Source organism: Lithobates pipiens, unplaced genomic scaffold (genome assembly GCF_037356315.1).
Source record: "Lithobates pipiens isolate NorthernLeopardFrog02 unplaced genomic scaffold, aLitPip1_a1.2 Scaffold_25, whole genome shotgun sequence".
NCBI lineage: Eukaryota > Metazoa > Chordata > Amphibia > Anura > Ranidae > Lithobates > Lithobates pipiens.
The window spans coordinates 72,355,833-72,383,375 of NW_027507787.1; the positions used below are offsets into that span (position 1 = coordinate 72,355,833).

At 44.4% G+C, this 27,543-nt stretch overlaps 1 protein-coding gene across 1 annotated transcript in view; it reads left to right on the forward strand.

The window, feature by feature from the left end:
- The window catches only part of LOC143930334 (microsomal triglyceride transfer protein-like), a 250,550-nt gene that overhangs the window by 42,976 nt on the left and 180,031 nt on the right, over nucleotides 1-27,543 (forward strand). The window contains exons 6-7 of the mRNA XM_077454590.1: nucleotides 20,221-20,360; nucleotides 26,824-26,980. Of these exons, the coding sequence (XP_077310716.1) occupies nucleotides 20,221-20,360; nucleotides 26,824-26,980 (297 nt within the window). The remainder of the gene's footprint in view (nucleotides 1-20,220; nucleotides 20,361-26,823; nucleotides 26,981-27,543) is intronic.

Genomic DNA, 27,543 nt, shown 5'->3' on the forward strand with positions numbered 1-27,543 from the left:
TCAAATCCAAAAACACAGAAATGTGCTCATTTGCAGAATTGTCCCCGTAATTAGATTTAGTGTTTGATGATGAATTTCCCCACAAATCGCTATTGCTCAATTCTGCAAGTGATTCTAATTTATTATCGCTGTTTTCTAGTTGGTCTAAAATCACTTTTGACATAAAGGGACACTTTTTGGTTGCTATGGGCAATCTCCAAATTCTAGGCAGAAAAAAACAGTATTTATAATATAAGTGCCTGCAGGGCACTGGACACACCACTAGGGACAAAGGGGGTGTGTATTTTTTTTTATACAGTACTGTAATCTGTAAGATTACAGTACTGTGTGTGTTTTGTGTATTTTAACTTTTTTGAATTTGGCGCCGATCTCCGCTCCCGTGCGTTGTAACGTCGCAGGGAACGGAGCTCGGCGGCACTCGGGCACTGTGTGAATCAAGCGGAGGAAGGCTCGCGCACACAGCGTGGCTCGGGGGTTACCGCTCGTGGTACTGTAATTGCAGCCCGAGCCAGACTCGGAATTACCACCAGGGAGGTTAAAGAGAAAAACATTCTCTTCTAATACAATTTTCAGCAACTGTATCAAAAAAGTAATTTGACTTATATTATATAATCCTGATGTAGTCAGGAGGCGGCGGCGGCAGGCTTCAACACCTAATTCATGTGGAATTATTGTGTATAGACTTGAAATATCCCAAGTGACCAGAATTGAGTCCATAGATACAATCAAATCCCTAATTTTAGACAAAAAAAAACATATGAATCTTGTATATATGATTTCATTTGTCTAGTCAGAGGTCTAAATATTTGGCCAATGGTGCTGTTACAGACTCAGTGGGTCATTTAGGTTTTTGTAAATTTTGGGCAACATGTACAGTATCTCACAAAAGTGAGTATACCCCTCACATTTTTGTAAATATTTTATTATATCTTTTCATGTAACAACACTGCAGAAATTACACTTTGCTACAACACACAGTCATTAATGTCTAAACCGCTGGCAACAAAAGTGAGTACACCCCTAAGTGACAAGGTCTCTGTTAAATTTAGTGTTATCACTCTCACTCTGTCATACTGGTCACTGGAAGTGCAACATTGCACCTCATGGCAAAGAACTCTCTGAGGATCTGAAAAAAGAATTGTTGCTTTACATAAAGATGGCCTAAGCTATAAGAAGATTGCCTAGACTAGGGATGAGCCGAGCACCCCCCCCGGTTCGGTTAGCACCAGAACTTTCGAACGAACTGCAAATTAGTGCGAACTTTAGAACCCCATTGAAGTATATGGGACTTGAATGTTCGAAATAAAAAGTGCTAATTTTAACGGCTAATATGCAAGATATTGTCCTAAAAAGGGTTTGGGGACCTGGCTCCTGCCCCAGGGGACATGGGTCAATGCCTAAAATGTTTTTAAAAACAGCCGTTTTTTCGGGAGCACTGATTTTAATGATGATTAAAGTGGAAAAAAGTGAAATATTCCTTTAAATATCATGCCTGGGGGGTGTCTATAGTATGCCTGTGAAGTGCCACGTGTTTCCCATGTTTAGAACAGTCCCTGCACAAAATAACATTTAACGGAAAAAAAGTCATTTAAAACTGCTTGCGGTTTTAATGTAATATCTGGTTCCGGCAATATGGATGAAAATCATTGGGAAAAATGACGTGGGTAGCCCCCCCTGCCCATTACCAGCCCCTTTGGGTCTTGTACGGATATTAAGGGGAACCCCGTACCCAATCCATATTAAACAAAGGAAAAGTGTGGGGCCCCCAGGCCCTATATACTCAGAACAGCAGTATACAGGGGGTGCAAACAAGACAGGAACTATGTAGGTTTGTTGTGTTAAAGTGGAGGGCCACCCTGAAAAAAGAAAATACATAAAAAATTTGAAAAAAAATCTTTTAAAAAAAAATGAATTTTTTTTTTTTTTTTACTTACTAGAAATGCCTGTTGCTAGGCACATCATCCTAATCTGCCTCTTCCTCCTCCGCTGAGATCTTCTTTCTTCTCTCCTCCGTGCGGCATCTTCTGGGTAATGGGGCGCTGTCTGTTCTGGGAACTGTGTGTCCCAGAACACAGCGCGTCCCATTCACAAAGCGCTGCGCGACTCGCGCATGCGCAGTAGGAAACGGGCAGTGAAGCCGCAAGGCTCCACTGCCTGTTTCCCTTACCCAAAATGGTGGCGCCGGGACCCGAGACCTCGGGCAGCTGACATCGCGGGTGCCCTGGACAGGTAAGTCTACTTATTAAAAGACTTTTACATTTTTTTTTTTCAAAACCGGCCCTCCTCTTTAAGTAGAATCTGTTTGTAATTTTCAACTGGTACATTTTTAAAGTGTAGCTCCAGTCAAAAAATCTATTTTTAAGCTTTTTGGAAAACATAGGGAAGGGTTATCACCCCTGTATAATTTGTTTTGCCGTCCGTCTTTTTTCATCTCACTTCCTGTTGTCTCCTTCCGTTTGCAAGTAGAAGACGTTTGTAAGTTGGATGTTTGAAAGTAGGGGCCTGCCCTATATGCTCTGCAGAAATGGCGGAACAAGGTGTTGGTGTTGCCACAACATTGTAAGCCCTCAAAGTGACTCTTGGTGGGCGCTGGAGATCCCTGCTGTGAACGATTATATCAAGAATTCTAATTACATGCCATTGTTGAACAGTGGTAGAAAAATTGGGCCTTTGGTGGTTGTGGTGCTGGTGCCATAACACTAGAAGTCCTCAGAGCTACTCTCGGTGGGCACAGGAATGGGCCCTGCTGTGAAATATTATATCAAGAATTGTAATTACATGCCCCTGTTAAACAGGGGCTGAAAAATTGGGCCTTAGGCACTGGTGCTGATGCCACGACACTGCAACCTCTTCCATATACTCTATTTGTAGTGCAGGAATGAGCCCTGCTGCAAAGCATTGCATCAAAAATTGTAATTAAACGCCCCTGTTAAACAAGAGCTGAAAAATTGTGCTGGTGGCATCACCCAGAACCAAAAATGTTCTTCCAACATATCAGCGGAGGAGGAAGAGGATAGACAATCAACATAACAGGACAGTCACTCAGCATCAGCATAGGCAGTCTTGAAGGGATGTGATATTTAAAAAAAAAAATATTCGGTTACATCAGCTTCAGGTGCTTGGTAGCTGTGGGTGATCCAAGACTGATTCATCTTTATGAAGGTCAGTCGATCAACCGAGTCAGTGGACAGGCGCACCCTGTGATCGGTAACAAAGCCACCAGCAGCACTGAAGGTGCGTTCCGAAAGAACGCTGGATGCAGGACAGCCCAGTAGCTCAATTGCATACTGTGCAAGCTCTGGCCAGTGATCCATCCTCAAGACCCAGTAAGCCAGAGGATTTTCGGTGGGAAAGGTGTCCAAGTCTGACCTTGCCCCTAGGTATTCCTGCACCATGTAAATCAGACGCTGGCGATGGTTGCTGGAACCAATCATACCTTGGGGCTGCAGACTAAAAAATTGTCTGAATGCATCGGTCATACGGCCACCTCTCCACCGCTCCTTCTGACCGATGCCTCAGCAACACGTTGTCCAGGACCAGGAGTTTGTAACCTCCCAGTCCCTGGGAATGCATTGCACAGACCTTTCTGCAAGGCCTCCCAGAGATGTCTCATCCTCTGCTCCCTCTGTGATGGCAAGATAAGGTCGGCAACCTTACCCTTGTACCGTGGATCAAGGAGAGTGGCCAGTCAGTAATGGTCCCTCTCCTTGATCAGAAGAATACAAGGATCCTTCCGCAGGCTTTGCAGGATCAGGGAGGCCATGCAGGGTAGGTTAGCTGAGGCATTCGGTCCGGAGTCCTCTGGGTCACTAAGGACAACATGATCCACAGCTACCTCCTCCCAGCCACGTACAAGTCCACGGGTTTCTTGGGACTGTAAATCATCCCTACAAGACTGCTGCTGATGCTGAGTGCCAGCCTCCACCTCCATGCTGACACAATCATCCTCCTCCTCCTCCTCATCCTGTGTGATGGGTGGGACAGCAGGAACACTGTCTGGATAAAGGGGGCCTTGAGAGGCAAGGAAGTCCTCCTCTTCCTGCCTCTGGTGGACAAGAGGTACAGTGTCACTGATGTATGCACTGTCACTGCTCACCATCCTTGTGGCCTCCTCAAACGGTGACAGGACAGTGCATGCATCCCTGATCATGCCCCACTGGCGTGGTGAGAAAAAACTGAGCTCCCCTGACCCTGTCCTGGTGTCGTAGTTGCACAGGTACTCATTGATGGCCCTCTGCTGCATGTGCAGCCGCTGCAGCATGGCCAACGTTGAGTTCCACCTGGTGGGCATGTCCCATATAAAGCAGTTCTTGGGCAGGTTCAACTCCTTTTGGAGCTCAGCCAGCCGAGCACAGGCATTACATGATCGGCGGAAATGCACACAGACTTTCCTGGCCTGCTTCAGGACATCCTGTAAGCCCGGGTACCTGCCCAAAAACCGCTGCACCACCAGGTTAAGGACGTGAGCCACACAGGGCACATGGGTCAGTTGTCCCTGTCGGAGGGCGGAGAGGAGGTTGGTGCCATTGTCGCAAACCACCAATCCTGGCTTAAGCTGGCATCGCGTCAACCACCTCTCGGCCTGCCCCTGCAGAGCTGACAAAATATCTGCCCCAGTGTGGCTCCTGTCCCCCAAACAAACCAGCGCAAGCATGGCATGGCATCGTTTTGCCATGGCTGGTCGTGAACTTCTTTCGGCGGTCCAGCAGCTGGGGCAGGGAAATTTACCTGCTATAATTGGACGTGGGTGTACGGCTAGCAGAGTGCCCGGAAGCACTTGGCTGTGACACACCTAATTCTACACCTTCATGTCTCTCAGAGCAGGTTTCAGAGAGGACTGAAGGTCTAGTGGGGTTGGAGATCCCAGCTGATGAGGAGCAAGGAGAGGTCCGCTTTGTTCTTTGGTGTGGGTCTTTGAGGTACGCTTGCCAACGAGCTGCATGGCAGGTCAACATATGTCTGGTCAAGCATGTGGTGCCCAAGTGGCTGATGTTTTGGCCACGCGAGATACGCTTGAGACATATGTTGAAAATAGCAGCGGTGCGATCTGATACACTCGTCTCAAAAAAGGCCCACACCAAAGAACTTTTAGAATAACACACAGAGGCAGCGCCCTGCACAGGCAGAGCTCTGATGTGCGATTCAGTCGGTGTGCTGCCCCTAAGCTGGCCCCCAGAGGGCATCCTGCCTCGTTGGACATGTGCCTCCTCCTCCTCCTCCTCTCTCCTACCAGGCACCCACGTGGAGTCAGTGCCCTCATCATCCCCTCCCTCTTCATCGCTGGAGCAAACTTGGCAGTATGCTGCAGCTTGTGGAACATGACTGCCAGATTGCTGTCCTTCTTGAGCATCCCCTCTCTCTACGCTAATGCTACTGCCTTCCTCTAGCTGAGTATCATCATCAGAGCCTACAAAACACTGGGCATCCTCCTGGAGCATGTACCCAACACTGTGCTCAAAGAGTTCAGGGGACTCCTCAGGAGGACGTGGTGGGTCTAGGGAAGGAGTCACTGATGATGACATTGAGATGAGGGAAGACGATGCATTGGCAGCTGCTTTGCTAGTACCCTGAGCCTGGGTAAGAGAGGATGAGGAGGATGAGGAGGATGAAGAGGGCTTGGTCATTCACTCTACCAAGTCTTCGGCATGATGCGGCTCAACGCGTCCAGCTGCCGAAAATAAGGACAAGCGTGTCCCATGGTCATGTGCTGATGACAATGCACCGCGTCCACAACCAGCACTGTTGTCTCTAGACACAGAGCCTGCTTGCCCTCTTTTATCGGCTTGTGCCTGTCTGCCTCTCCTTGTTGGCCTTCCAGACATGGTAATGGCCTGAAGGGAGATGGGAAAACCAGCAATTGGGTAGTGTATATTGTGCTGGAGGCACACAACACCCACTAACTCCTGCAGATGCCTTTATTATAGAACAACAGGAATTAAAGGGTAGATACTGGTGTATACTGTGCTGTGCTGGAGGCACACAACACCTACTAACTCCTGCAGATGGCAGATGGCTCAATTAGAGAAGAGCTATATAGGTGGATAATGGTGTATACAGCGGTCAGGGCACGCAGACTACAACCACAAACTCCTACAGCTGACTGAAAGCTGAATTATAGAAGAGCAATATAGCTAGCTATATAGGGGGATAATGGTGTATACTGCGGTCAGAGCACGCAGACAACAACCGCAAACTCCTACAGCTGACTGAAAGCTGAATTACAGAAGAGCAATATAGCTAGCTATATAGGTGGATAATGGTGTATACTGCGGTCAGGGCATGCAGACAACACCCACAAACTCCTACAGCTGACTGAAAGCTGAATCACAGAAGAGCAATATAGCTAGCTATATAGGTGGATAATGGTGTATACTGCGGTCAGGGCATGCAGACAACACTCGCAAACTCCTACAGCTGACTGAAAGCTGAATTACAGAAGAGCAATATAGCTAGCTATATAGGTGGATAATGGTGTATACTGCGGTCAGGGCACACAAACACCCACAAACTCCTACAGCTGACTGAAAGCTGAATTACAGAAGAGCAACATAGCTAGCTATATAGGTAGATAATGGTGTATACTGCGGTCAGGGCATGCAGACAACACCCGCAAACTCCTACAGCTGACTGAAAGCTGAATTACAGAAGAGCAATATAGCTAGCTATATAGATGGATAATGGTGTATACTGCGGTCAGGGCATGCAGACAACACCCACAAACTCCTACAGCTGACTGAAAGCTGAATTACAGAAGAGCAATATAGCTAGCTATATAGGTGGATAATGGTGTATACTGCGGTCAGGGCACACAGACAATACCCACAAACTCCTACAGCTGACTGAAAGCTCAATTACAGAAGAGCAAGAATGCTAAATCGGTGGATAATGGTGTATACTGCACTCAGGGCACACAGACAACACCCACAAACTCCTGCAGATGGCTGAAAGCTCAATTACAGAAGAGCAAGAATGCTAAATTGATCGATAACAAACAGTGTATACTGTGTTGAAGGTACACAGAGAACACCCACTAACTCCTAAAGACGCCAACACACTACACAAGGCCGTCGCGCTGGCGGCCTTATATAGTGTGGGGCGTGTACTACACAGCCTGAGCTATGATTGGCCCCAGGCATCCTGCCCGTGGCCAATCATGGCTCTCCACGCTGCTGGCGCTGTGATTGGCCAAGCATGTGGGGTCACAGTGCATGCTTGGCCAATCATGAGCCAACAATGCACTGTGGTGGCGCAGTGCATTGTGGCCCGTGAGCGCCACACACGAATTTGGCACGAAAGGCCCATAACGTTCGGTATTCGCCGAATGTGTGAACAGCCGATGTTCGAGTCGAACGTATGTTCGACTCGAACACCAAGCTCATCCCTAGCCAAGACCCTGAAACTGAGTGGCAGCATGATGGCCAAGACCATACAGTGGCTTAACAGGACAGGTTTCACTCAGAACAGGCCAAGCCATGGTCGACCTAAGAGTGCAGGTTCTCAGCATCATATCCAGAGTCTTTGGGAAATAGACGTATGAGTACTGACAGCATTGCTGTAGAGGTTGAAGAGGTAGGGGGGTCAGTCTGTCAGTGCTCAGACCATACGCCGCACACTGCATCAAATTGGTCTGCATGGCTGTCTTCCTATAAGGAAGTCTCTTCTAAAGATGATACACAAAAAAGCGCAAAAACAGTTTGCTGAAGACAAGGACATGGATTACTGTAATCATGTCCTGTGGTCTGATGAGACCAAAGTAATCTTTTTTGGTTCAGATGGTGTCAAGTATGTGTGGCAGCAACCAGGTGAGGAGTACAAAGACAAGTGTGTCTTGCCTACTGTCAAGCATGGTGGTGGGAGTGTCATGGTCTGGGGCTGTATGAGTGCTGCCAGCACTGGGGAGCTACAGTTCATTGAGGGAATCATGAATGCCAATGTGTACTGTGACATACTGAAGCAGAACATGATCCCCTCCCTTCGGAGACTGGGCCGCAGGACAGTATTCCAACATGATGATAACAACCCCAAACACACCTCCAGGATGACCACTGCCTTGCTAAAGAAGCTGAGGGTAAAGGCGATGTACTGGCCAAGCATGTCTCCAGACCTAAACCCTATTGATCTGTGGAGCATCCTCAAATGGAAGATGGAGGAGCTCAAGGTCTCTAATATCCACCAGCTCCGTGATGTCAGTTGCAACCTGTGAAGCTCTGGTGAACTCCATGCCCAAGAGGGTTAAAGAGAAAGTAAACCCTGTAAGTTTTTTCTTCTTTTTTTTTAATATAATGATCCTGGAATGTACACATTTAAATATGACAAAAACTAGGTTGTAAAACACCTTATTTCCCTTTTTTCAAATTTAGTTTCTTCTGGGTATTGGCCATGCCATCATTACTACTAATTGATTAATCTTTTGTGGGTGTCATTTCTGCCCTTACTTTTTTTTCCAGTCCAAGTCTACACCAAGCCTCCGGCAACCGAGCTAAGCGATTGATGATGGCAAAACACTCTCTGTGCTGCTCTAGTTCACTTCCCCTGTGTGACGTCTTATACAGTCACAAGGAGAGAACCAGGAAGGAGAGGATGAGAGCGCAGCATCACGGGGCTTCTTCCTCTGTACCATTTTCAAAGAAAGTCAATGACCCGGCATGCAGAGGATAGTGAAACGGCACAAAAAACATGCCGTTAAAGAATGCATGGAATGCACATGACAGGCGGATGTCACTACAGATTGCAGGATGGTTTCTAAGGGAACAGAAAGAGTGAGTGAAATTTCTTAGGCAGTGATCAGCTCTCTGTTATATATAGATTAGAATGAGCTAAAGTGAAAGTGGAGGGTTTTCAACCACTTAATGGCAGTGCTGGAAAATAATGGTGGCAACACAAAATATTGACACTTTGAGCCCAATTTGGACATTTTCACTTGGGGTGTACTCACTTTTGTTGCCAGCGGTTTAGACATTAATGGCTGTGTGTTGAGTTATTTTGAGGGAACAGCAAATTTACACTGTTATACAAGCTGTACACTCACTAGTTTACATTGTTGCAAAATAACATTTCTTCAGTGTTGTCACATGAAAAGATAGAAAAAAAAAAATATTTACAAAAAAGTTGAGGGGTGTACTCACTTTTGGGAGATACTGTATATATATATATATATATATATATATATATATAAAATAAAAATGTTATATAGCATTAATACATGCTCCCTATGGCAGTACCCAGCTGCCTATGATCTTTTTGCTCAAAAGCTTGCAAACTGACCATAACTGCAAATGCAGTTACACTATTTTTCCCCAGAGCATCATGGATGTGGTGACACTTCACTTTGTAAAAACAAAAAAAAGGAAAAAAAAGCTGAATTTTTGCATTCACATGATTGGATGATTCAAATCAGCAGAGCTGAATCACATTGAGTAAACTCTGGAGAGAATGAGTACAACTGCTAGCATTTTCAAAAGCAGGTCAGCAATGGCTCTCAACATTTCTCTTACCAAAGGTTTACTGTAAAGAGAATGTAGGACCTCTTTCTAGCCTATCAGTCAACCCACTACTACTGCCTAACTCTGCGTACGTGGCCAATCTCCAGGTCTAAATAATATCATGTGACAAGAGCCAATAGTCTCCATTGGATGGGTAATCTCATGTTTTGCTCTGATAACAATGCTAAAATTTGGGATTTCTGTCTCAGTTACAATTGTCTCTGGGATGAATGGAAATAGTGTACTTTCCCAGTGAGGACACAGGCACCAAAAAAAAGAAAAGCTTGACAGAGTATAAAACTATTTCCCACTATAAAAAAAAAAAAAAAAAAAAGCTTTGGCTTTACATTAGTTGAGGCTGACTACTTTGGAGGGTTAAAAACAGTCCTAGAACCATCAGCCATATGTAATCCCTTCAGTCCTCCACTGCATTGTTTTTTACATCTTACAGCAGGAGCGCCCAACCTTTTGAAGAGCGAGGGCCACTTAAGCGACTTTGTAACTGGTCGCGGGCCACAATGAGCAGAGCAGGCGGATAACAGGTGCGTGCAGAGCGGACACGGACACAGCCCACTCTACTCCATGGGTCCTCCGATCCGCCCTGACGGAAGGGGGTTGATCCCTTCTGTTGTTTTTTTTGCGAATTTAGATTGAAAGTAGGCAGGTGTAAAAGAACACAAATCTGTTTACATCTGCTGTTTCATAGAGGTGAATGGAGGGTCCGACTAAGTTGGACCGACTGTGTGAAAGGGGACTTTCACACTAATCCAGCGCAGTGGACCTGTGTCTTTCCTGCGGGTTAGCTACACTTTGCCATAGACTTCTATAATATCCTGATGGTATAGTGCACTTTCTGAAAGCTCACCAAACTTGCAGTCAATAACAGAAGTCTATGCCTCAATGCAGGTAACCTGAAGGTGCATTGCACCTGTGGATCAGTTTGAAAATAGCCCAGTAACCACTGCTCAGATATGCCAATATATACACTGCAATTTTAACCCTTTCATGACTAAGCCTATTTTTGGCATTTGGTGTTTACAAGTAAAAATCCATATTTTTTGCTAGAAAATTACTTGGAAGCCCCAAACATTATATATATATATATATATATATTTTAGCAGAGACTCTTGAGAATAAAACGGCGATTGTTGCAATATTTTATGTCACAAGGTATTTGCTCAGCGGTGTTTTAAACGCAACTTTTTTGGAAAAGGGACACTTTCATGAATTAAAAAAAACGAAACAGTAAAATTAGCCCAATTTTTTTGCATAATGTGAAAGATAATGTTACGCAGAGTAAATGGATACCAAACATGTCACACTTTATAATTGCACGCACTCATGGATTGACGACAAAGTACGGTACCTAAAAATCTCAATAGGCAACGCTTAAATTTTTTTTTACGGTTACCAGATTAGCGTTACAGAGGAGGTCTAGTGCTAGAATTATTGCTCTCGCTCTGACGATCACGGCGATACCTCACATGTGTGATTTGAACACCGTTTACATATGCGAGCGCGACTTCCGTATGCGTTTTCTTTGATTCGCGAGCTCGCGGGGACGGTGGACGCTTTAAAATGTTTTTTTTTATTTTCTTATTTATTTTATTTATATTAAAATGACTAAATTGTTTTTTTTTTTTTTTTAAATAAAAAATTTAATCACTTTTATTGCTGTCACAAGGAATGTAAACATCCCTTGTGACAGTAATAGGTGGTGACAGGTACTCTTTATGGAGGGATCGGGGGTCTAAAAGACCCCCCACCCCTCATTTACACTTCAATGTATTCAGATCGCCGAAAACAGCGATTCTGAATACCATATATTTTTAAAACCGGTGCCATTGGCAACCGAGTAAACGGGAAGTGACGTCATGATGTCGCTTCCGTGTTTACAATTAGGATACTGGAACGAAGCCGATTACGGCTTCGTTCCAGTTCCTCCCCAGCAGCCGGAGGCGCCGGATCTTGAATCGGTGCTCCCGATCGAGCGGGAGCACTGGTAACAGCGGCCGGAGGCGGTGGGAGGGGGGGACGTCCCCTCCCGCTCCTCTGACATTACAGCCGAGCGGCTTTTAGCCACATCGGTTGTTATGGCTGGATAGCCATTCGCCCGCTGAAAAAAACCGTACCGGGATGATGCCTGCAGGTGCGGGCATCATCCCGGTATAACCCCCGGAAGCCGAGTACGCAGATCTGCGTACGCTCGGCGGGAAGGGGTTAATAATTAACTGACCTTTAATAACAGTCTTTCTTTCAGGTATCACCTGCTGTTGCTGTCCCCAGCAGAGTGCATTTGGCATCACTCCGCCTGTGGCAAGAGACGGCGCTATACAGGAAGCATCAGCTTATACAGCTCTGCTCCACAGCTGCTTGCTTTTCCGGCTACATATACAACACAGATGCTCTGGGATGGCGAGTCTGCGACCCATGATCTGGGCTTGCCAATCTGCCATCCCACAGAAGGAGGTCGCGGGCTACATCAGAGGGCTCCACAGGCCTCATGTGGCCCCGGGGCCACTGGTTGGGCACCCCTGTCTTACAGCCTAACACTGGCTTTGAGCGATGTCTCAGATTCATATATGAGAGCTTACACAGAAAATAGACAATTTTTTTTTGCAAGAAAAATATTGTTTTGAAAAGTTGCTTATTCATCACATATTTATGTTCTTTCAGCATTATAAATCAGCACAGATTTGCCTTTAATTTATTTTTATCCCATAAGACATGGTTGGTGGTCTAGTTCCAGGGCTCTTATCACTAGCTCACCTTTGGAACTGTCTTTGGTACAGTGGAAAGGGTCAGGGCAAGCTGACAGGTGAAGTCCAATACGTGCGTCAGCTATTTCATAATAGCTGCATTTTAGGCAGCCGTCCAACATGCTTCTTTCCTGCTCTGCTTCCAGTCTCTGATTATCAGCTTTTTATGGGAACATGTTCTGCTGATTATGAGATCTTAGAAATGACTTTAAATAAAAAGAGATGACTACCTCCTGAGCTGGTTTCATTCATGGGGAACATTTAAAGGAACAGAAGTAGGAGAGGGAGCAAGGAGAGTGATGCAAAGTAGAACAAGAAAAATAATCTAAAGGAAGCTTTAATACGTTCTAAATCTTTCCTTTTTTTATCTGACTCAACGTAGGGAAGTGTAAAATGTCATGAAGTTATGAAGATGCAAAGACAAAACAAGGGTGCATTGTAATAGTTACTCAAGCTATATGCTTTACCTTAAAATAAACCTACTGTGAAGCTGAGAGGCTGTAGACAATGCTGGGGACAAGGGGGAAGCTTTAAAAGTTGTATGTGTATGAATTCAGTTCAAAATGTTTTATAGCCAGACTGTAAGCTTATTTGGTCCCCTTGGAGCACATATGTCAAATACAAGGCTCGCCGACCGAATCTGGCTCTCCAGCCCTTGTCATGTGGCCCTCACACACAGTTTTGCATCTGAAAAAAGGCAGAGCTCCATTTCCCCACCTCCAGCTTTCACCCTTCACTCCCACTCCCTGCAAGGTGAGGCAGAGCCTACACAGGGAGGTACTAGAGACAGACAAGGTAGGAGAGAGAGATACGAGGAAGCTTTGGGGAGGGTTGCTGAGGTTGCACACTATGCATAGTGCACCCCTAAACCCTGCACACTGTGCATAATTCACTCCTAAACCCTGCACATTGTACACAGCACATCCCTGAACTCTATATGTAACGCACCCCTGAACCCTGCGCCCGACATTGCGGGCACCCTGAATAGGTAAGTGTGCTTATTAAAAGTCAGCAGCTACAGTGTTTGTAGCTGCTGACTTTTAAAAATGTTTTTCATCAGCTGGCCCTCTTCAATGGTCAAGTCAGATAGAGATACTCACTGGGCTGTACATATGCCATTGCCACCAGTGTGAAAGAGCCCTAAATTGTTTCCTACAGTCTCTAAAATTTCTAAAAAGTTTTGGATGTAAATTTAAAAAATACTGATAAATGAAACCACAGTGCCTGCAAATGTATGGTAACAATGAATTCTATTCTTTAGCTTGCGGATGCCAATTATTATGTTTATTTTTATTTTTTATTAGGGACTAAGAAAATATGAAGCATGAAGTGGCTGAATTCACCTTGTGTGCACCACCTGGACTGTCAAAAGTCAATTTTTTAAATGAACTTTTGACAAAGGATGCTAGTAGTGTCAAAGGAGCCAGGTGGAAAATTGTTGACTGAGGAATGCTTGTATCCAATGGGATGTGGGCACCGTTTGAGTATTCTGACAGCCAGCACAACTGGCTGTCAGAATACAATATCCTGCAGAGGGTAAATTATCCATAGTTACATAGTTAGTCTGGTTGAAAAAAGACACAAGTCCATCTAGTTTAACCAATAAAAAAGAAAAAAAAAAGGATAAAATTCTATATACACATTCCTACACCTACAGTTGATACAGAGGAAGGCAAAAAAAAAAAAAAAACAGCCAAGCATGAATCAATTTGCTGCAGTAGGGGAAAAAATTCTTCCTGAAGATTCCCTGAATCAACTTACCTGTAAATGTTAGTATCCAGTTATATTATGTACATTTAGGTAAGAATCCAGGCCTTTCTAAACCACTTCAGCCCCGGAAGAATTTACCCCCTTCCACTTTTTGCGATTCGGCACTGCGTCACTTTAACTGACAATTGCGCAGTCGTGCGACATGACTCTCAAACAAAATTGACATCCTTTTTTCTCACAAATAGAGCTTTCTATTGGTGATATTTGATCACCCCTGCAGCTTTTATTTTTTTGTGCTATAAACAAAAAAAGAGCGACAATTTTGATAAAAATGCATTATTTTTTACATTTTGCTATAATAAATATCCCTCAAAAATATATAAAAAAAACATTATTTTTTCCTCAGTTTAGGCCGACACATATTCTTATACATATTTTTGGTAAAAAAAAATTGCAATAAGCGTTTATTGATTGGTTTGTGCAAAAGTTACAGCGTTTACAAAATAAGGGATAGTTTTATGGCATTTTTATTAATATATATATATATTTTTACTAGTAATGGCAGCGATCTGCCTTTTTTATTATGACTGCGACATTATGGCGGACACGTCGGACATTTTTGACACATTTTTGGGACCATTGTCATTTATACAGCAATCAGTGCTATACAATTGCACTGATTCCTGTGTAAATGACACTGGCAGTGAAGGGGTTACCCACTAGGGGGCAGGGTAAGGGTTAAGTGTGTCATGGGGCGTGTTTCTAACTGTGGAGTGCGTGGCTACATGTGACACGTTACTGATCTTTGCTTCCAATCATAGGGAGCAGAGATCAGTGACACTGTCACTAGGCAGAACAGGGAGATGCTTGTTTCAACGCGATGGCACGGCGGCAAATTAAAAAGGACGTACCTGTATGCCCATTTGCCTGTCCGTGCCATTCTGCTGACGTACATTGTTGTGCGCCGGTTGGGAACCAGTTAAAGCAAGCTGAATGCCGAACCTCATTTGCCACATAGTTGCCCAATTAAACAGTGCACTTAGGACGGCTTGCAAGTTGGAGACATCTTGCAAGGACGTTATTCCACTGCATAGCTTAGTGTCATCTGCAAAGATGAAATGGTATTTTTAATCCCAGACCCTATATCATTTATAAATATATTAAAAAGTAAGGGTCCCAACACTGAACCTTGGGGTACACCACTGATAATCTTAGACCATTCAGAGTAAGAATCGTTAACCACTACTGTCTTTTAGCCAGTTTTCTATCCATTTAGAAACTGATCTTTCCAAACCTGAAGACTTTACCTTACACATTAGCCATGTGTGAGGAACTGTGTCAAATGTTTTTGCAAAATCCAAGTATGCCACGTCCACAGACACCCCTCTGTCCAAGGTTTTACTTACCTCCTCATAAAAAAAAATCTGATTTTTCTGACAAATGTTGTCTTTCATGAATCTATGCTGTATGTTGCTTAAAATATTATATTTCCAGCAAGAACTCATCTACAGTATGTGGTCTTTTATTAAACACTCCAGTATCTTCCGGACTATAGAAGTTAAACTAATAGTTTATAGTTACTTACACTATAGTTACTTGGTAAAGACTTTGAACCCTTTTTAAATATAGCAACCACATTGGCTTTACGCCAATCCAGTCATTAACCACTTGCTTACTGGGCACTTAAACCCCCCTCCTATCCAGACCAATTTTTAGCTTTCAACACTGTCGCACTTTGAATGACAATTGTGCGGTCATACAACACCCAAATTAAATTTTTATAATTTTTCCCCCCAATAGAGCTTTCTTTTGGTGGTATTTGATCACCTGTGCGATTTTTTTTTTTTTAAAGAAATGTAAAAAGGGCGAATTTAAAAAAAAAAAAAATTTGTTTTAAAATTTTATAACGGGTAATTTTTGTCTGTCATTGATGTACGCTGATGAGGCAGCACTGGTTGGCACCAATAGCTGGCAGTGATGGGCACTGATGGGTGGCAGAGATGGGCACTGATCGTTTACACTTATTGGCAGCACTTCTAGGTGGCATTGATTGGCACCACTGGTGGGCATTGATAGGTGACACTGGTGGGGATTGATAGGTGGCACTTGTGGGCATTGATAGGTGGCACTTGTGGTCACTGTTAGACTCTATAAATGAGGCATAATTGCCTATTCCTTTTCGAGACCGATGTCCCTTTAAGATAAGCCAGCGATCGGCTTTTTTTTTTCTCCTCCGCTGTCAGCGTGAGGAGGGGAAAAAACTTCCAAAAAAGCTTTTGTTTTGATCATGTGATCAGCTGTCATTGGCTGACAGCTGATCACATGGTATGGGGCCGGGACCGGCCCCTTACTCGAACCGGTGATCACCCGAGTCTCATTGACTCGGTGATCACAGTGCGCTCCGTGCGCGCCCTGTAGGGTGCACACAGGGACCGTGCACAGGGGAGGCCCTCATATGATGCCTCCCCAGAATTCACATCTGCACTGTGGCTGTCATTCGGCCATAGCACAGATGTCAGGTGGTTATAGAGTCCTTAAAAATTAGAAACATCTGTGCTGTTAGTATTGAGGGGGGAATCTGTTGGATATCTATCTATCTATCTATCTATCTATCTATCTATCTATCTATCTATCTATCTATCTATCTATCTATCTATCTTTCTTTATTTCTTTTTTCAGCCTGAACAAGAGATTTCTATACGTGTATGGCCAGCTTAAGTATTTACTTTTATTGATCCTGTCTCTGGCTTATTGTTACCAGAGTTAGGACTGTAAATCTGATAATGACAAAGTTATTACTTTCTGTTATTTATAATCTAGCCAAAGTTTTCAAATGCGCTTTAAAATGGTACACCCACATAATCAGAATTAGAGCTGAACAGTACTAGGAAAAACACTTTTAGTATTTCAATGACATATAGAAAGTATTTTAAAGTGCAGAAAACATGTTTTAGTAATGTTGGCTCCTGGAAAGTTAGTTCTAAATAATTCACTGGGAACAGACTCATGGATAGCTTTTGGGACCTTGACTATGGTTTGGCAGGGATCTTAGCCATGAGACAGCAGAATAGATCTAAAACGTCAATGAGTCGAAAAGTTATCAGATTTCAGATTCCAGCTGTTTAATGCTTATACCGGTAGACTTAAAAATAGCCCAATATAAGCTAAAGCTGCGTTCTCTATTTGGGGGGTGCCTTGATTTTAATGGAGGACAACTGGATTTTAAAATAAGGGTTTGGTTTCTTCACAAATAAGATATACATAATTTCTAACTACAAATAGGGATCTCCCTTTCACACACAAAAAAAGAGCCTCTCTTCATTCTCAAAACACTCCCATCAGGTGGGCCTCAGTGAATAACATCAAAATTGCTTAGTATTTGTCCAATAGGACATACAAAACTCATTATTGTTCTTCATCCCAAGATGTGTCCTTTAATCTCTGAGGAAACAAGCGGAGAGCAAATGTTGTACAGTATGACCAGAATGTGTTTACCTCCTGCTTTCTGGTCCATGTGCTAGCTAACCAATACCATCTCAGGACTTCATGCATTAATCAGGGTCACTGCTAGCAGGCACTTTCCTTGGTTGTATTTACAACATGTTGTTAGACAGGACATAGTTCCAAATCTAGCCACTTGACCACTGGGCACTTAAACCACCGTAATAACCAGACCAATTTTCAGCTTTTGGTGCGCTCACATTTTGAATGACAATTACTCAGTCATGCAACACTGTACCCATATGAAATTTTTGTCCTTTTTTTCCACACAAATAGAGCTTTCTTTTGGTGGTATTTAATCACCACTGGGTTTTTTTATTTTTTGTGCTATAAAAGAAGAAAGACAGAAAATTCTGTAAAAAAATTAATTTTTCTTCGTTTCTGTTATAAAATTTAGCAGATTAGTAATTTTTTTTCATAAATTTTGGCCAAAATTTATACCACTACATATCTTTGGTAAAAATAAGTACAAATTGGTGGATATTATTTGGTCTTTGTGAAAGTTATAGAGTCCATAAGCTATGGTGCCAATATCTGAAAATTGATCACACCTGAAGTACTGACAGCCTATTTCAATTCTTGAGACCCTAACATGCCAGAAAAGTACAATACCCCCCAAATTACCCCTTTTTGGAAAGAAGACATTCCAAGGTATTTAGTAAGAGGCATGATGAGTTTTTTGAAGTTGTCATCTTTTCCCAAAATTCTTTGCAAAATCAAGATTATTTTTCCTTTTTTTTTTCACAAAATTGTCATATTATCAGGTTATTTCTCACACACAGCATATGCATACCACAAATGACACCCCAAAACACATTCTGCTATTACTCCCGAGTATGTGAGATTTTTACACAGTGTGGCCACATACAGAGGCCCAACATGCAGGGAGGGCCATCAGGCGTTCTGGAGCACCCAGGCCAATTCTGACATTTCTCTCCTACATGTAAAAATCATAATTTATTTGCTAGAAAATTACATAGAACCCCAAAACATTATATATTTTTTTTAGCAAAGACCCTAGAGAATACAATGGTGGTCGTTGCAAATTTTTATCTCGCACGGTATTTGCGCGGCAATTTTTCAAACACGTTTTGTTGGGGAAAAAAACAGTTTTGTGCTTAAAAAAAGCTTAATGTGAAAGATGAAGTTATGCTGAGTAAATAGATACCTAACATGTCACTCTTCAAAATTGCACATGCCCGTGGAATGGCGCCAAACGTCGCTACTTAAAAATCCCCATAGGCGACGCTTTACATTTTTTTACTGGTTACATGTTTTGAGTTACAGAGGAGGTCTAGGGCTACAATTATTGCTCTCGCTCTAACGTTCATGGCGATACCTCACATGTGTGATTTGAACACCGTTTTCATATGTAGGCGGGACTTACATATGCGTTTGCTTCTGCATGCAAGCACATGGGGACAGGGGCACTATTGCAGAGTATTGCAGAGTATTGGCGGGGTATTGAAGAGTATTGGCTAGTATTGCAGAGTATTGGTGGGTATTAGAGAGTATTGGCAGGGTATTGGAGAGTATTGGCTGGTATTGGAGAGTATTGGCTGGTATTGCAGAGTATAAGCTGGTATTGCAGAGTATTGTCAGGGTATTGAGGGGTTAATTGTTGGTGAGCAGCGATGTGGGCACTGCAGATGCAGCCCACAGTGCTGCTGACACCAATCTCTTCTCCCTACGCTGTACCGATCGGTACAGAGAGGGAAGGGAGGAACCGGCGTCATAACATTTGTTGTTTACAGGTGATCACTCCGTCATTTGACGGAGCGATCATGTGGTAAACGGCCGTGATGAGCGGTCGTTTATCGTGATCCGTGATCCATGGAAGGTTTTTTATTGTTAGTATTCAGAGAAATCAGAATTGGATTTTTCCATAAAGAAAATGTACGGTAAGTATCATTATCGTATTCAAGTAGCATTATCAGCCATATATTGGTTTAGAGACTTTCTGCTCATAGGAAACTTTTATAGGAGAATTCATGTCCACTGACATCAACATGAAAAATCCTAATTCTTATCAGTTCAGAATACCTATAGTAAATAAAATTTGTAACTCCATCCTGCAGGTTTAAAGTACACCTGTTTTTCAGCAGTAAATCCAATGTTGTAAAGAAGGAGGGCACAACTAGGCTGAAAAAAAAATAGTGTAGAGCTACCATATAAGGTCACACATTGGAAATAGCAACCATGGCTGGCCATGACCTTCCCTTTATTGCCATTACACTGTTGCTTTACCCACATAATTTCCCTTCACCCCTGAAGCTACAGCTACACTCTCCTTCCCTGTTCTCTATACATATTAGAAGATCACAACACTGTAGTTGCCCAACCAACCTGTCATTCCTCTCCCCTCTTTCATCTGGACATATCTCCAGCTGTCAGGTGACTCCACTCACCAACCTTTCCATTTTCTGGGCTCTGTTAGCTCACTTTTTTGGAGAAAATAGATTGGTTTTAGAGAATCTGTCAGGTTTCATTGCTGTGTCCTTGTTAGATAAATTCCCCACCACTTCCTGTCCTGTGACACAACAGAAAGGAAGTACATTTCCTAAAAAAGGACACAGACAGCTCTCAGCTTCCCCTATCTACGGAAAAATTTTGGTGATGCAAGAGTGAAAAAGTATTGAAAAACCCTTCCCTGTTCTGTTTAAAAAAAAAGTTTGGCTTTTTTTGCTGTGATTATTATCTGTTACTATAGATACCAAAGTCTAGCTGTATATCAAGTACTGCATATGTTTTCTCTTTATTTTCATAAGGTTTTTGGGGTATCTTGGAACTCCTCCAGTAACGGATATTTGTTACTTAATGGCACAACATTCCAGAAAGCCGTTTCTCAGGAAAGTTATAATTTGTCTGCCAACTTGGGATCGCTCTTTGGAACTCATATCACTTCTAGGTAATGAATTACAATTATTATGAATTACAATTATTATGTAAATTCCCTATTTGCCAATAAATGTGTAATTCTGCTCAGCTCCTTCTGCCAGTCAGTAGACATGGGCGCCGTCATTAAATTCGTTTTGTTCTGTTCCGTTTCGATTCGTATTAAAATGAATTCGTACTTCGTATTTCGTGTCCGAAATTCCGAATTGTCGTTAGGTTCGTTAACGTGTACGAACGTTCTTTACGATGAATTTAAAGGCAAAAATATACCTCAATATGACAGTCGATGCTGATGGAAGTTTGGTTTTTATCCGAAATACGAAATTCCGTTGAAGAATTTCCTATCCGAAATACGCTGTGCTGTGTTGACTTCCTCCTGGGGCTGTACCTCTGCTGTGCATATTATGAGGGGCTCCCACCATCCCTGTGCTATGCTGACTTCCTGCTGGGGCTGCTTATTATGAGGGGCTCCCACCATCCCTGTGCTGTGCTTACTTCCTCCTGGGGCTGCTTATTATGAGGGGCTCCCATCATCCCTGTGCTATGCTGACTTCCTGCTGGGGCTGCTTATTATGAGGGGCTCCCACCATCCCTGTGCTGTGCTGACTTCCTCCTGGGGCTGCTTATTATGAGGGGCTCCCACCATCCCTGTGCTATGCTGACTTCCTCCTGGGGTTGCTTGTTATGAAGGGCTCCCACATCCCGGTGCTATGCTGACTTCCTCCTGGGGCTGCTTATTATGAGGGGCTCCCACCATCCCTGTGCTGTGCTGACTTCCTTCTGGGGCTGCTTACTATGAGGGGCTCCCACCATCCCTGTGCTGTGCTGACTTCCTCCTGGGGCTGTACCTCTGCTGTGCATATTATGAGGGGCTCCCACCATCCCTGTGCTATGTTTGAGTTCCTGCTGGGGCTGCTTATTATGAGGGGCTCCCACCATCCCTGTGCTGTGCTGACTTCCTCCTGGGGCTGCTTATTATGAGGGGCTCCCACCATCCCTGTGCTATGCTGACTTCCTCCTGGGGCTGCTTATTATGAGGGGCTCCCACCATCCATGTGCTTTGGGAAATTTGTACGAATTTGAGATTCGTACGAAACGAATCGCACATGTCTACCAGTCAGGACAGTCAAGAAGGTGACATCAGTTCCCCAATTAGTAATACAAAGGTGTCACCATGCTGCCCACAGCCTGTTAGCTAGACAATGAAGGGAGCAGCAAGATAAAAAGTAATTAGCTCTGCTCACACTGTTCTCATCTCCTGTCAGCATGTGTCCCTTGTACAAGTACATGCAGGAGAGCCTAATTGGTTCCTAGTGCTGCCCCTACCTCTCCTACATTGAGTGCTGTTGTGTGAGGGATGAGAGGTAGATTATGTGAAGAAAGATCCAGATTCTTGCAAACGTATGCTAGTTGCAAGTATTTTCAAGGTGGGGATACAAAAACAGGGTCTATTAAGACTATTGGATGGGGTAGAGTGCATTTTTTTGTGAAGGGCATCACAATGCACTGTATTTTAGCAATCAAAATACAGCAGAGCACCACAACACACATAACATGCATTGTGGTGAGCTGTGATAGAAAAAAAAAAATTGTGCATTTTCTGGACTGTTGTGATGTGTTGGACATTCTGAAGGGGCTGCGTTATTGCAACAGTTAAGTTAACATATGACCAGTGATGTAAGTAACTGAGTTAAAATAAACTGAGTTACGTGACGCAGTTACTTTAGATGGTAATGAGTAATCTAACTGATTACTCTTCCCCTCATGGTAACTCAGTTCCCATTACTTGGACAGAGTTATCTCAATTACATCTACCGTCCAGGAGGCCCTGCCGTGGCCGTGCTGCCTGGCCGTTCGTTCCACTGCGGGGAGGGGGGCTTTCGCCTGCTGAACTGAGAAGAGGCTGAGACTCAGAGAGACTGTCTGGACCGCCCCATCCTGTCCACCTATCCAGAGAGAGAATGTAGGGACACTGAAAAATGAAGCCAGCTGACCATCTGACACCAATCGAGTGAAGGGGAGGGTCTCCCTCTCTCCCCATGAGGAAAGGAATCCATGGAGGCATTCAAGTAAGTGACTGATGATTCAAATTGCAGTGCAATCGATCCTTCCCAAGTCCTCCACCACCTCTGCTTTTTACTGATCCCATCCCTACCCACCCACCCACCATCACTTATACAACAGAGGGGGATAGGGTAGGGATGAGATCAGTGGTGGTGGGGGATGGGATCAGTAAGAGGCCGAGGTGGTGGTGGTGGGAGAGGATGGCACCACCACCGCTGCCAACCCCCCAAGTACCAAACTGCCTGCCACCCCCCCAGTACACCACCACTGCCACCCTCCAAAGTACCACCGCTGCCACCCCCCAAGTACACCACTGCCACCTCCCCAAGTACCACCGCTGCCACCCCCCCAAGTACACCACCACCACTGCCACCCCCAAGTACCACCGCTGCCACCCCCAAGTACCACCGCTGCCACCCCCTCAAGTACCACTGCTGCCACCCCGTCAAGTACCACTGCTGCCACCCCGTCAAGTACCACTGCTGCCACCCCTCAAGTACCACTGCTGCCACCCCTCAAGTACCACTTCTGCCACCCCTCAAGTACCACTGCTGCCACCCCTCAAGTACCACTGCTGCCACCCCTCAAGTACCACCGCTGCCACCCCCCTCAACATTTGGGTTCAAATAAATACCAAATGTTCTAAAATACTGTATATACCGTATTTGTCGGTGTATAAGATGACCCGGCATATAAGACGACCCCCTAACTGTACAGGTTTTTAAAATGTTTTGCCCGTACTCACCGTTTAAGATGACACCCCATTCCGAGGCTTCCGACGCTTCATATCCCTCTTCTTCGTTCTTGTTGGAGCCATTTCCTTCTTCCTTCTTGCTGGTGCTGGAACCAATCACGGCGAGCAATGTATTCTATTAATGAATACAAAGCCTGCTGGGATTGGCGGAGGCTGTAACATCATCAGCCCACGCCTCTCTCACTCTCAAAGCCAATCGGAGCAGGCTACTGTGTGTAGCCTGCTCGGATTGGCAGAGATTGCTACTCCAATCCGAGCAGGCTCTGTATTCATTTGAATACATCGCTCACTGAGATTGGCTCAGTGGTATATACTGTATGTAGCCGAAGCTACATACAGTATTACTGGACATCCAGAAGGCATCCCAGCAGCTGACCCGGCGTATAAGACGACCCCTCCTTTTTGCCCAGTTTTTTTAAGTGTAAAATGTCGTCTTATACGCCGGAAAATACGGTAGTGTTTTTATTCTTCAATTCGTTAATATAAACATCTTTGATATTAAAGATGTTATAGAATGTAATTGCATTATAAAATATTTTTAAAAAGTCAGTTACTTTGCTGAGTAACTAATTACTTTTCCAATGTAGTAATTGAGTTACTAATGCAATTACTTTTGGGGAGAAGTAATTTGTAACTTAACTAATTACTTTTTTAAAGTAAGATGACCAAGACTGCATATGACATGCTGTTAACACATTGCAATAGACTGCATAACATCTCTCTCCCTCCTCACTGGACTCAGTGAGAGCAGCAGGAGCAATTAGCTTCTGCTACTGTCAATCATACCCAGTGACAAGGGAGTGGGGTCGGGGCCAAGCTTCACTGTGTGTCTGTCAATGGACACACAGAGTGTGATTTAGGATTGAGCCTGCACGTGTGCCACTATGCCACTATAGGAAGCAGGGGGAGTCCCAGAGTGCTGGCAGGGGATCCTGAAAGGGGAGGATCTGGGCTGCTCTGTGCAAAACCATTACACAGAGCAGGTAAGTATAACATGCTTGTTATTTAAAAAATAAAAAATGACTATTTTTAGATAGAAACATACTGTGCAGCTTTGACTAAAGTTGAATAATGCCCTTGCTATAGTAACATGGAATTTACATACCTCCTTAAGCCAGACTAAAAAAATGACAGATTGTATCGTCCTGTCCTGCCTTGTTGCTAGGACATTGCTTAAAGACTACCAGCTTTTACTGTTCATCTCCACCATCACAGGAACAAGCTCTCAAATGCTAAGCTCAGAGCTACTTTGACAGGAGAATGTAAGCACATGTGAGGGGGTCGGAATCAGAGAAAGAGTTCCCTCCTGTGATGTTTGAGGTGTACAGTAAGAGCTGGGAGTCTTTTAGCAATATCCTCAGGGCCGTCTTTAATTTGGATTGGGCCCTGGGCAAACATTTTCTTGGCCCCCCCCCCCCCCCTCCATTCTGAGGCATACAAAAAATAGCAGGTAGACTCAAAATCAGTTTACTGCAGCAGATCACACAGTGATTGCAATTGTTTGCCAGAGGTTACAGCCTATCCTTACTGCTCGCTGGCTGGTTGCTAGAGGTTACAACACATCATTTCTGCTTGCCGATTGGTTGCTAGAGGTTAATGCACATCATTACCACTTACTGATTGGCTACTAGAGATTAAAGCAGATCACTACTGTTCGCTGATTGGTTGCTACAGGTTAATGCACATCATTACCTCTCACTGAGCAGTGGAGCAATCCTAAATAATTGAGCAAGTAAAGGGGCACATTAATACACACACATACTACAGGAGAGTGTCAGAGAGTGCAGACATATTACTGGAGAGGTTCAGAGACTGCAGACATACTGCAGGAGACAATCAGAGACTGGGGACATACTACAAGAGACAATCAGAGACTGCGGACATACTGCAGGAGATTACCAAAGACTGGGGACATACTGCAGGAGACAATCAGAGACTGGCGACATACTGCAGGAGACAATCAGAGACTGCGGAAATACTACAGGAGACAATAGGAGACTGCGGACATACTGCAGGAGACAATCAGAGACTGGTGACATACTGCAGGAGACAATCAGAGACTGGTGACATACTGCAGGAGACAATCAGAGACTGGCGACATACTGCAGGAGACAATCAGAGACTGGCGACATACTGCAGGAGACAATCAGAGACTGGAAACATACTGCAGGAGACAATCAGAGACTGGCGACATACTGCAGGAGACAATCAGAGGCTGGCGACATACTGCAGGAGACAATCAAAGACTGCGGACATACTGCAGGAGACAATCAGAGACTGGCGACATACTGCAGGAGACAATCAGAGACTGCAGACATACTGCAGGAGACAATCAGAGACTGGGGACATACTACAAGAGACAATCAGAGACTGCGGACATACTGCAGGAGATTACCTAAGACTTGGGACATACTGTAGGAGACAATCAGAGACTGCGTAAATACTACAGGAGACAATAAGAGACTGCGGACATACTGTAGGAGACAATCAAAGACTGCGGACATACTGTAGGAGACAATCAGAGACTGGCGACATACTGCAGGAGACAATCAGAGACTGCGGAAATACTACAGGAGACAATAAGAGACTGCGGACATACTGCACGAGACAATCAAAGACTGCGGACATACTGCAGGAGACAATCAGAGACTGCGGACATACTGCAGGAGACAATCAGAGACTGCGGACATACTGCAGGAGACAATCAGAAACTGCGGACATACTGCAGGAGACAATCAGAGACTGCGGACATGCTACAGGTGATGGTCAGAGAATTTTCAGCAATGCACAGCTTGACAGTTGAATAACACAGCTCAGGGTTTAAGCAGTCAGGCATATACCTGGCCAGCCAAACTCACTACATACATTTAGAGGGATTCCATTCTCTGCTCTCACTACAACAGCCGGGGGTTCCACTGATGCTTTGTAGGGGGGGCCCATCACCCGTGAATTGGGGCCCCAATGAAGGTTTTGCAGAGTGCACAGAGGAAAAGAGGACTGGAGGTGGTATTCTCGCGCTAGCCAGCTGAGAGGGGCGGGGCCGGGAGCTCCACTGACATTCTGACCCCGCCCCCGTGCAGCCTGTATGCTCGGAACAGAGCGGCTGTAGTGAGAGCCAGTGCTCGGAGTGGGAGCGTCAGTGGAGTTCCCAGCCCCGCCCCCTCTATACTGGCTGGGGAATACAGAGGTCCGGGGGCGGGGCCGGGATCTCCACTGACGCTCCCATTCCGAGTACTGGCTCTCACTACAGCCGCTCTGTTCCGAGCATACAGGCTGCATGGGGGCGGGTCAGAGCGTCAGTGGAGCTTCCGGCCCCCCCCCTCTCAGCTAGCTAGCACGGGAATACAGCCTCCTCTGTGCACTCTGCAAAACCTTCATCGGGGCCACAATTCGCGGGTAGCAGACAGTGCGGGCCCCCCTACAAACATTGGGCCCAGGGCAGGTGCCCCGTTTTCCCTGCGCTAAAGACAGCCCTGAATATCCTAGCAACAAGACACGATGGGATGATGCCATCTCTGGAAGTTTTTCAGTCGGCCTTCAGGGGGTATGTCAATGGTCTACACAAATAGCCAGGGCCTTATGCTTGAAATTATATTACCATTTGTTTATGGGTGAACATTGTTTATGGGTTTATGGGTGAACTCTTGTATTGTTCTAGACAACAGTTAGAGCTAATGTCCTCCAAGCCTGGTCCTCTAGAGATTGTTGGAGAGAGCATTGAGGTCGTACTGGGAAAGCTACCTGAAAAATACCACAAGGTTCCATTCCAGAGTCATCCTCCAATACATCCAGGACCAACAGACGAATCCTCTTTGGTATGATAGCACTATTTTGACCCTTTTTTCATCTTTAATGAGCAATGAATCTCTTCTTTGAAGAAAATATACTTTTAAAAGCAGGTCTAGATTTTTGAAAATAAGTATCCCAAAGCCCAACTCTTTCCGGTAGGCAGGGGTATAAAGAAACATAAATTTATGTTTATTTCTGTTCAATGTCATTATTAGTTTTAAAAAATAGAGACATACAGTGCCTTGAAAAAGTATTCATACCCCTTGAAATTTTCCACATTTTGTCATGTTGCAACCAAAAACATAAATGTATTTTATTGGGATTTTATGTGATAGACCAACACAAAGTGGCACATAATTGTGAAGTAGAAGGAAAATGATAAAGGGTTTTGAATTTAAAAAAGAAAAATATATCTGTAAAGTGTAGCGTGCATTTGTATTCAGCCCCCTTTACTCTGATACCCCTAACTAAAATCTAGTGGAACCAATTGCCTTCAGAAGTCACCTAATTAGTCCACCTGCGTGTAATTTAATCTCATATATTAGTCGTGCACTCCACAAATCTGGCCTTTATGGAGGAGTGGCAAGAA